Source organism: Leiobunum rupestre, chromosome 10 (genome assembly GCF_980474605.1).
Source record: "Leiobunum rupestre chromosome 10, qqLeiRupe1.1.hap1, whole genome shotgun sequence".
In the NCBI taxonomy this organism is placed as follows: domain Eukaryota; kingdom Metazoa; phylum Arthropoda; class Arachnida; order Opiliones; family Sclerosomatidae; genus Leiobunum; species Leiobunum rupestre.
In genome coordinates, this window is record NC_143393.1 from 46784756 (window position 1) to 46796807 (window position 12052).

Below are 12052 nucleotides of genomic sequence, written 5' to 3' on the forward strand. Positions count from 1 at the left end.
CATTTATACCGCGTAGTATCAGGCTATCATTTAACCTTCCATAAGCGAGTCAGTTAGTCTAAGTGTGTCATAAAAATATTATTCTTTAATGACACATCCAATTCCGTCACGAAAAACACGTCTTCAAATTTGTAGGTAGGTTAATTAAACCTAGGTTAATCCAAATTGATTACATATTCAATCTACTGTCAATTCTTGCTACCTCTGACCCGCTTTTGTAATAACACAACCGTCGTTTTTAGATTCGTTGCTGAACCACAAATTAGCGGACAATAATAACTAGAATCCCATGGCTGTTTCTAATAAGCGAGTTTCAACAGCCGCACCGCCATCTAAATTAACTATTAGGATGGTACAACAAAAGGAAGCTTAAGCCGACGTCATAGGTCACCGACGTCATCCCTGAAACACTGCTTCTCCTACTTCACACCCTCATTCTGACAAACAAGAAGGGCTCATTCGATTCATGGAAGAAAGTATGCCTTGCTTTGGCTCATTCGATTCATGGAAGAAAGTATGCCTTGCTTTGGCTCATTCGATTCATGGAAGAAAGTATGCCTTGCTTTGGCTCATTCGATTCATGGAAGAAAGTATGCCTTGCTTTGGCTCATTCGATTCATGGAAGAAAGTATGCCTTGCTTTGGCTCATTCGATTCATGGAAGAAAGTATGCCTTGCTTTGGCTCATTCGATTCATGGAAGAAAGTATGCCTTGCTTTGGCTCATTCGATTCATGGAAGAAAGTATGCCTTGCTTTGGCTCATTCGATTCATGGAAGAAAGTATGCCTTGCTTTGGCTCATTCGATTCATGGAAGAAAGTATGCCTTGCTTTGGCTCATTCGATTCATGGAAGAAAGTATGCCTTGCTTTGGCTCATTCGATTCATGGAAGAAAGTATGCCTTGCTTTGGCTCATTCGATTCATGGAAGAAAGTATGCCTTGCTTTGGCTCATTCGATTCATGGAAGAAAGTATGCCTTGCTTTGGCTCATTCGATTCATGGAAGAAAGTATGCCTTGCTTTGGCTCATTCGATTCATGGAAGAAAGTATGCCTTGCTTTGGCTCATTCGATTCATGGAAGAAAGTATGCCTTGCTTTGGCTCATTCGATTCATGGAAGAAAGTATGCCTTGCTTTGGCTCATTCGATTCATGGAAGAAAGTATGCCTTGCTTTGGCTCATTCGATTCATGGAAGAAAGTATGCCTTGCTTTGGCTCATTCGATTCATGGAAGAAAGTATGCCTTGCTTTGGCTCATTCGATTCATGGAAGAAAGTATGCCTTGCTTTGGCTCATTCGATTCATGGAAGAAAGTATGCCTTGCTTTGGCTCATTCGATTCATGGAAGAAAGTATGCCTTGCTTTGGCTCATTCGATTCATGGAAGAAAGTATGCCTTGCTTTGGCTCATTCGATTCATGGAAGAAAGTATGCCTTGCTTTGGCTCATTCGATTCATGGAAGAAAGTATGCCTTGCTTTGGCTCATTCGATTCATGGAAGAAAGTATGCCTTGCTTTGGCTCATTCGATTCATGGAAGAAAGTATGCCTTGCTTTGGCTCATGCCATGATGACAGCAGTTTGTCCAAGATCGTTTCTGTCTCCCATCATGATTAAACTGGAAGGCTCGTGATATCGTAGCTAATTATTGAATTCCAGAGCTTAGCAATGTCGTCGTGAGGCTAGGAGGATTCCACCTCTTGATGTCATTTATCGGTGCAGAGGGGACAATTATGGCTCGGAGTGGGTTGAAAGAGCTGTTCTGCACAATTTTTGCAGGGAACAGCGTTGATAAAATACTGTCAAGTCATGCATATGCCAGGGCTGTTCGAGGGAATATCCTCACTCACGCTGTCTTGGCTGGTTTGATTTTTGAACGTCTGAGTCTAACAGAAGAAGACTTATCTGCACTGGACAGCACGATCAATGATCCTGACAGGTCCATCATTTTGAGGGCACATGAGGATGAGGCATTTCATGCAAAGACTGTCAAATGCACTGAAATGTTAAAAACGATTGAAAAGAAAGGGCCAACTGCAGCCCTATGGGTTCAGTACTTCCGTATGTGTACTCTGATGAAAGACTTCATTAACCCGGAACGGATGAGGGATTGGAATCTGCATCTGGAATGTGTCAAAGAAATGATACCCTTCTTCCATGCAGCAGGTCATTTAAGTTTTACAAAAAGCTCACATCTCTACTACCAAGACATGATCAACCTGCAAGACAAAATGGACCCTAGGGAATTTCACAAGTTCACGACACAAGGCTACTTCACTATTCGTCGAAGTGAAAAATTCTGGTCGGGAATTTGGTCTGACATGAGTATTGAACAGGTGTTAATGAGGGCAATGAAAAGTTACTGAGGACTGACTCGTGGTCGTGGGATGACAGACAGCGTGCTTTCTAGGTGGACTTTGGGTATGTTGTGCCTCCAACACATATGCGCACAAGTAGAGATGTTTACTGATGTAATTAGACATGGAGAAACTGCGAGGCTGGTTTGCTGAACACCCACCATTCCTTGATAATATGGAGATAATCTCTTTAAGCAAAGGTGAAATTAATCACGAAGAAGTGAACTGTCACACTGCAAGAGAAATTGGTATCACACGCATGAAAAAAATTGTGGGCAAAACGTTTGAAAATGTAAAGCTGAAACGAAAGGACAAGGTGGTAACCCTTGCATCCCTTTCCTGTTCCCTGAAAATTGCACACAAGAACGTCACAGTTGATCCACTGACTCTGTTCCAGCCAATTTGCATTGCCAAGCAGTCTGACGAAGACATCAAGGAATTGTTAAAATACGAACTAGCGGAATAGTACCAAGTCAGAATTATATGATGTAGCATTTACCCCTATTCAAGTGGAAGCGAACTTTGGCAGCAGGAAATATGCAGCAATTGACGGAGGCTTCCTATTGCACCCTCGTTCCAGTCTGTGTGCCAGACCTACGTGGACTACGTGCTGAAACACTTTTGGTGCAATGCCACAGTGGTATTTGAGGGATATCGATGCCTCCTACCAAAGCACCAAGGCCGCAGAAAGAGCTCCCCGGGCTGTACTTCACTCGTCCACAACAACTGCTGTGACGATAGCTCAAGAGTCGTTCTTATCAAATGACATCAACAAAATAAACTTGATCACAATGCTGATGACATAAATGACAGCAACAGGCTACTGAAGATGCAGACGTTATGATTGTGAGAACAGCAATATCGAAGGCTGCTGAATATGACAGTGTTGTAATCACGGGTGAAGGTGTCGATCTCCTCGTGATACTGACAGCCCTTGCCTCCACTTCTCACAAAAACCACTATTTTTAGAAGAGTGGGAGAGGCAATGCCCCTACAACCTTATTTGCAGCAGCTTCATGCAAGATCGACCCAAAAGACATTGTTTCATCACGCAATCAACGGTTGCGACACCACTTCGACTCCCTTTGGACAATGGAAGAAGAAAGTGTGCAAGCTATATGAGAAGAACAGTTCCCCACACTATTTGGCAGCTGCTTTTAAAGACCCGGAAGCCACCCCCTCCCAGATTTCCGAGGCAGGGGATAAGTTTTTGATAGCGACGTATGGGGGGGGGAAAATGGAGTCAGTGGCCACACCCACCATATTCTTCGCACGTACCTCCAAGTCCAGATCTGGCTAGGTAATGACGACACCATACCGTCGGTTTGGGGTTGGTCACTGACAAGGGGAGTTGTTGTTCCCATCAGAGCCACTCTAAACGCACCTCCTGACAACATCTTGAATATAATCTCCTGTAAATGCGAGAAAGGGTGCAGCAATGCAGCTTGCAGCTGCAAGAAAGCAGGAATGCCGTGCTCCACCCTTTGCGAGAACTGCGCGGGGAACGGTTGCGAAAATTCCCTCGAGGCTGACCTCTAAGAGGATGAAGCGGGGGTCTTCGAAGAGCAGAGCATGATGGATGCAGTACCGGATATGGACGAAGAAGAAGGAGAATAAGAGGAAGCTCCGTACGGGGCAAAACGACAAAAATATTAAATGTATTCTTTTCAATGCTTCTGGATTTACTGGTTGTACATACATATTGCTTTCTGCTTTTATTACATTTTACTGTACATAACTACTAATAAATTTCATAACAAAAAAATGTGTTTTTTAGTTTATTAACCTAAAGAGCATCTTCTAAAGGTCACTCAGGATAAAGCCAAGTCGTTGGGGGGGGGGGGGGGGGCAAAAAGGAAGAAATTTTGCACTTTCTCAAAGCCCTGTATCTCGGTACCTATGAGGTCAAAAAAGAAATTTGACCAGTGAAAATTGAAGGAAATGTTATGATCTTTAACTTTCTAATTACATATGATACAGACAAAACGCATTTTGTACAAGATATAAACGAAAAACTAAAAATAAGTGCTAACATTTTTCAGTTTTTCGCCCCCCCCCCCCAAGGAAATTTTGTTGGATAAATTGAATGTAGCTCTACTGGGCACCCGCAAACTAAACAACATCCCAGAGTTCCATTAACTTGGGAATTTTTGGAGGGCTACAGGACATCTCGACGAGACTATTTAGCGCCTCGTTAGAGAGCTGCAACGGAGCGGAAATTATTCCGTTTCCGAAAATTTGTTGTAACGGAACGGAATCGGAGCAAAATTCCGAAAAATCGTTGTAACGGAACGGGATCGGAGCAAATTTCCGAAAAGTCGCTGTAACGGAAGGGGAAGCAAATTTCCGTCGTATATTGAAGCATAGACACTGTTTTCATTTCTCTCTTGGCTTCTGATTGGGTCTCCCACTTTTCCAGACAGTGAGATCATAATCCCCCCTTCTTCACCGGCTCGTGGGAAACATAACTGCAACTGAAGCTTTTTTCTCTACGACTACGTTGCGTACATCAATGCGCAGAATCGCAAAAGGTACAAAGGCCGTTTAGCGAAAAGGGGGAATAAATTGGCCGGGTAATCCCAGCTTTCGGTAAAGTTTTAGTTTTACATTCAATTCAATAGAAATAATAATTGTTTCTGTAAATTTCTGTATTCAGGAAAATAAAATAATTTTTCCTCATTTTTAAAGACTATAGACTCTTAAACGCGCCTTCCCACCTTACAGTCTACGGGGAGGGTGATGAAAAAACCGGTTTTGGGGGGATGAAATTTCTGCGGTAGAGGGCTGGCTCGTTGGTTGTCTGTATGATAATGGCGGCGCCCAGTAAACGTTTCTAAAAAGAGTGTATACTGAGGGAAAGCAAAATATAAAACGGGAGCGGAAACTGAGCATAAATATTAAGCAATATAGACGATTAACGAAACTGAGCGGAACACGAACGGAAATAATATCGGAGAAACAAATGGAGCGGAAACGGACGGAAAATATTGACGATAAATGAAACGGAGCGGAAACGGACCGAAATGATAGGCGACAAACAAAACGGAGCGGAAACGGACGGAAATAATGGGCTAGAAATAAACCGGAGCGGAAACGGACGGAAATATTGGGCTATAAATAAACCGGAGCGGAAACGGACGGAAATATTGGGCTATAAATAAACCGGAGCGGAAACGGACGGAAATAACGAACGAGAAACCAAGCGGACCGGAAACGGACGGAAATAATAGGCGAGAAACAAAGCGGACCGGAAACGGATATATGTACCATACCGGGAAACAAAACGAAGCGGAAACGGTATGGTATTTTCGCTGCTCTGCAGCTCTCTAAGCCTCGTGCCTAGATTTTGTTTCCATGGTAACCTTTTCAATAGCGCAAGGATTATAAGAATTTTACATTTACTTGTGAAACTAGTTCTCATTGAAATATTTTATATGGAAATAACGCGTATTAGGCCTAACGCTAGAGTCTGAAGTCCTCAAAAAATGTATGGTCATTATGAAAAGTGAACACGAAGAGGATATTCCACTGACACGCATACGTGAAAAGTAATTCTAAACTCACGATGTCATATAAACGTCAACGTACCTTCGCAAGTCGGTGGCTGAGTAGACCATGTTCCCTCTAGAGTGCAGTCAACGACTTGAGGGCCAATCAGCTTGAAACCCCGTCTGCACGAGTACCTGCAGCCAGCTCCGGGCAAACCGGGGCTGCACTGACCACTGGCCACGGCGTTGAGGACCGGTGGTAACGACGGACACTGAATTTCTTGATGGAACAAGGGAAAAATTAGTATTTTGTTGAATTTAAAGTTACAGTTAAATGGAACGAAGATAAAATTAGTACTTTGTTGAATTTAAAGTTACAGTTAAATGGAACGAAGATAAAATTAGTACTTTGTTGAATTTAAAGTTACAATTAAATGGAACGAAGATAAAATTAGTACTTTGTTGAATTTTAAGTCACAGTTAAATGGAACGAAGATAAAATTAGTACTTTGTTGAATTTTAAGTCACAGTTAAATGGAACGAAGATAAAATTAGTACTTTTTTGAATTTAAAGTCACAGTTAAATGGAACGAAGATAAAATTAGTACTTTGTTGAATTTAAAGTTACAGTTAAATGGAACGAAGATAAAATTAGTACTTTGTTGAATTTTAAGTCACAGTTAAATGGAACGAAGATAAAATTAGTACTTTGTTGAATTTTAAGTCACAGTTAAATGGAACGAAGATAAAATTAGTACTTTGTTGAATTTAAAGTTACAGTTAAATGGAACGAAGATAAAATTAGTACTTTGTTGAATTTAAAGTTACAGTTAAATGGAACGAAGATAAAATTAGTACTTTGTTGAATTTTAAGTCACAGTTAAATGGAACGAAGATAAAATTAGTACTTTGTTGAATTTTAAGTCACAGTTAAATGGAACGAAGATAAAATTAGTACTTTGTTGAATTTAAAGTTACAGTTAAATGGAACGAAGATAAAATTAGTACTTTGTTGAATTTAAAGTTACAGTTAAATGGAACGAAGATAAAATTAGTACTTTGTTGAATTTTAAGTCACAGTTAAATGGAACGAAGATAAAATTAGTACTTTGTTGAATTTTAAGTCACAGTTAAATGGAACGAAGATAAAATTAGTACTTTTTTGAATTTAAAGTCACAGTTAAATGGAACGAAGATAAAATTAGTACTTTGTTGAATTTAAAGTTACAGTTAAATGGAACGAAGATAAAATTAGTACTTTGTTGAATTTTAAGTCACAGTTAAATGGAACGAAGATAAAATTAGTACTTTGTTGAATTTTAAGTCACAGTTAAATGGAACGAAGATAAAATTAGTACTTTGTTGAATTTAAAGTTACAGTTAAATGGAACGAAGATAAAATTAGTACTTTGTTGAATTTAAAGTTACAGTTAAATGGAACGAAGATAAAATTAGTACTTTGTTGAATTTTAAGTCACAGTTAAATGGAACGAAGATAAAATTAGTACTTTGTTGAATTTTAATTCACAGTTAAATGGAACGAAGATAAAATTAGTACTTTGTTGAATTTAAAGTTACAGTTAAATGGAACGAAGATAAAATTAGTACTTTGTTGAATTTTAAGTCACAGTTAAATGGAACGAAGATAAAATTAGTACTTTGTTGAATTTTAAGTCACAGTTAAATGGAACGAAGATCAAATTAGTACTTTGTTGAATTTTAAGTCACAGTTAAATGGAACGAAGATAAAATTAGTACTTTGTTGAATTTTAATTCACAGTTAAATGGAACGAAGATAAAATTAGTACTTTGTTGAATTTAAAGTTACAGTTAAATGGAACGAAGATAAAATTAGTACTTTGTTGAATTTTAAGTCACAGTTAAATGGAACGAAGATAAAATTAGTACTTTGTTGAATTTTAAGTCACAGTTAAATGGAACGAAGATAAAATTAGTACTTTTTTGAATTTAAAGTCACAGTTAAATGGAACGAAGATAAAATTAGTACTTTGTTGAATTTAAAGTTACAGTTAAATGGAACGAAGATAAAATTAGTACTTTGTTGAATTTTAAGTCACAGTTAAATGGAACGAAGATAAAATTAGTACTTTGTTGAATTTTAAGTCACAGTTAAATGGAACGAAGATAAAATTAGTACTTTGTTGAATTTAAAGTTACAGTTAAATGGAACGAAGATAAAATTAGTACTTTGTTGAATTTAAAGTTACAGTTAAATGGAACGAAGATAAAATTAGTACTTTGTTGAATTTTAAGTCACAGTTAAATGGAACGAAGATAAAATTAGTACTTTGTTGAATTTTAAGTCACAGTTAAATGGAACGAAGATAAAATTAGTACTTTGTTGAATTTAAAGTTACAGTTAAATGGAACGAAGATAAAATTAGTACTTTGTTGAATTTAAAGTTACAGTTAAATGGAACGAAGATAAAATTAGTACTTTGTTGAATTTTAAGTCACAGTTAAATGGAACGAAGATAAAATTAGTACTTTGTTGAATTTTAAGTCACAGTTAAATGGAACGAAGATAAAATTAGTACTTTGTTGAATTTAAAGTTACAGTTAAATGGAACGAAGATAAAATTAGTACTTTGTTGAATTTAAAGTTACAGTTAAATGGAACGAAGATAAAATTAGTACTTTGTTGAATTTTAAGTCACAGTTAAATGGAACGAAGATAAAATTAGTACTTTGTTGAATTTTAAGTCACAGTTAAATGGAACGAAGATAAAATTAGTACTTTGTTGAATTTTAATTCACAGTTAAATGGAACGAAGATAAAATTAGTACTTTGTTGAATTTAAAGTTACAGTTAAATGGAACGAAGATAAAATTAGTACTTTTTTGAATTTAAAGTCACAGTTAAATGGAACGAAGATAAAATTAGTACTTTGTTGAATTTAAAGTTACAGTTAAATGGAACGAAGATAAAATTAGTACTTTGTTGAATTTTAAGTCACAGTTAAATGGAACGAAGATAAAATTAGTACTTTGTTGAATTTTAAGTCACAGTTAAATGGAACGAAGATAAAATTAGTACTTTGTTGAATTTAAAGTTACAGTTAAATGGAACGAAGATAAAATTAGTACTTTGTTGAATTTAAAGTTACAGTTAAATGGAACGAAGATAAAATTAGTACTTTGTTGAATTTTAAGTCACAGTTAAATGGAACGAAGATAAAATTAGTACTTTGTTGAATTTTAAGTCACAGTTAAATGGAACGAAGATAAAATTAGTACTTTGTTGAATTTAAAGTTACAGTTAAATGGAACGAAGATAAAATTAGTACTTTGTTGAATTTAAAGTTACAGTTAAATGGAACGAAGATAAAATTAGTACTTTGTTGAATTTTAAGTCACAGTTAAATGGAACGAAGATAAAATTAGTACTTTGTTGAATTTTAAGTCACAGTTAAATGGAACGAAGATAAAATTAGTACTTTGTTGAATTTAAAGTTACAGTTAAATGGAACGAAGATAAAATTAGTACTTTGTTGAATTTAAAGTTACAGTTAAATGGAACGAAGATAAAATTAGTACTTTGTTGAATTTTAAGTCACAGTTAAATGGAACGAAGATAAAATTAGTACTTTGTTGAATTTTAAGTCACAGTTAAATGGAACGAAGATAAAATTAGTACTTTGTTGAATTTTAATTCACAGTTAAATGGAACGAAGATAAAATTAGTACTTTGTTGAATTTAAAGTTACAGTTAAATGGAACGAAGATAAAATTAGTACTTTGTTGAATTTTAAGTTACAGTTAAATGGAACGAAGATAAAATTAGTACTTTGTTGAATTTAAAGTTACAGTTAAATGGAACGAAGATAAAATTAGTATTTTGTCAAATCTAAAGCCACAGTAAAAGGACTATTGATTTCCGTCATCGCGGGATCAAAACTGGCTGGCAAATTAAAAACCCATTCGCAAGCTCTAGCGGGTAGTTACGACCATACTCGATCGCTAGCTTTTGTGATAAGCCTGGACACAAAGAAGAAAATGTGATTGGCCGGTACTACAACAATAGTAAAAAGCCCATTGAGCTTCAGTCCATCTATTATTACTTCGTCGTCGTGTACCCTGTTGTAGCAAACAATTGTCGGAAGCCATTCTGACGAATACCAGTGGTTAATTTTTAAGAATAGGCGCTTAAATAAATCATCCTCCCAGGAAATGGCCAAGAAGTAATATTTCCGAGAGCCAGGACCCGCAAGATATTGTTTATATAGTGCTTGTTTAAATAATGTAAACTTTTCAAATGTAAACAGAACCTCGTGTTTTTGCCAAGCCTTAATATGTCAAAAAAGCTACCTGGTTAAAAGGGAACGCAATGGGGAACGTTTGTTGCTGCCGTGAGTGCCGTCTACGAGCAACAAACACAGAAGTAAAGGTGTAAAAATTTCGATTATTTTAACAAGCACTATATAAACAGTGCAGTCAGGTCCTGGCGCTCGGAAATATTACTTCTTGGAGATTTCCTGGGAGGATGATTTATTGAAGCGCCTATTGTGTGAAATATTACTAATAATCTAACATCGGTATCACTGAACCTATTTAGTTGGTCGTGTGTCAAACAAATCACATTTTACAAAACGTAAATAAATTCAATGGGCGTTGGTATTTATACCAAGCGGCGGTTTTTGGAAGTAAGTGGACAATGGTTAAACAGACGGTATTTTAACCGGGTTGTATTCCTAATTATTTATTCAACCTTTAAGACGGACAGCAGCCCTGTTTCCCAACGAGTAGAAAACAACTGGGTAGGCCTAGTTACTTTCAAAAGACCAAATTTAATATCGGATGGGTTTGAAACTGTGCACCCCTCGTTTCAATGTGAAAGCCACTTAATTTTTGCAGCGAAAGGAAATACTTACGAACGCAGGTTGGTTCTCGTCCATTCCACTGTCCATTCGCTTCGCACTGCAACTGAGCCGTTCCTTGAAGGCGGTAGCCGACGTTACACTCGAAGGTACACTCCAGAAAGGCGTTCCCTGGAGAACAGCGTCCGCTCATTCTTCCGTTGGTCGGAGCGGTCAAACTGCGACACGTTTGAACTAAGATTTCACGCGTGAAACACAGTCAGACAAGGATTTCAAATGGACGTGTATCACGTATTTATTTCTACCATGAATATCTAACCTTAGACTAATAGACCTTTCTATAAAATGTTGAAAGGATGATTTAGATAAACGTTATATATATTACTCCTCGCTTGACCCCTGGGCTGCGTTCAATAACTCTCAACGAAGCATCTGAAAAATTATTTTCGTTCAGACCGTTGCTAACGTAACGTAGGATCTTGTTGAACGCTTTTTACACTTGTTGTAAATTTTGTAAAATATCGTCTGCAGCTAGCCTTACTCTGTGCTGCGACGTCACGTGACCGTTGAGCAACGGAAACACCTGCTACACAACTTCGTTGCTCAACGGATGGGCAACGTTAAGTCAAAACCGGAAGTCAAAAAACCCATTCGGTAAAAAACCGCTGACCGTTGAGCTCAGCGCTGAGCTTTCTTAGAGTTAAAGGCATTATAAGTCGCTAGATGACTTGGGTCTAAGGTGGTGCCTTGGGTATTAGCCTAGCTGATTATTATTTTTAGCCATGAGCTCGGAATGTCGTTTGCTACGTAAGTGTCAACATTTACAAAACACGGCGGATTAAAATTAATCCATGTGAGATTAATAAATTTGTTATATCAAAAGTTTAAAGTATAAAGTATTTCGTTTACTTAACTAGTCATAAAAGGAGATGATTTAGATATTTAAAATAACGAAAAAAATTGCATGATGTTTGTTTGCTAATAAATATATAAGTATTAACAATACTTTCATAGAGTATTGCAGTAATAATTCATTTAATTAGTATCAAAAATAAATTAAAATCAGTTTGAACTCCGAAGTCACTAAGCCTAACCTGAGCTCCGTGTAAAATGTTTGGCGAAATCTTACTAGGAAAAACAAAAAGTACAGCCAACTTTTTGTTTAGTTTTAGCGAAATTGGTGGTGGGTGACGTAAAAAAAACAATGAAAGCACGTAGAAATATTTTATGGAAAGGCCTATTGCGCTCCGATAGAAGCTAGAAGCGCTTATTCTCATCGCTCTACCGGCGAAAATGTGTACCTCAACTCCACGCGTGTGCAATAGTATCACGTGATAGCGTCCACTGTTGGCTTTAATTTAAATGGTAATAT

At 37.1% G+C, this 12052-nt stretch overlaps 1 protein-coding gene across 1 annotated transcript in view; it reads right to left on the reverse strand.

Moving 5' to 3' along the window:
* The window catches only part of LOC149926065 (sushi, von Willebrand factor type A, EGF and pentraxin domain-containing protein 1-like), a 99129-nt gene that overhangs the window by 11751 nt on the left and 75326 nt on the right, over nucleotides 1–12052 (reverse strand). Inside the window, exons 27-28 of the mRNA XM_090161855.1 lie at nucleotides 10735–10914; nucleotides 5943–6122 (exon numbers count right to left, since the gene is read on the reverse strand). Coding sequence (XP_090017981.1) covers nucleotides 5943–6122; nucleotides 10735–10914 — 360 coding nt within the window. The remainder of the gene's footprint in view (nucleotides 1–5942; nucleotides 6123–10734; nucleotides 10915–12052) is intronic.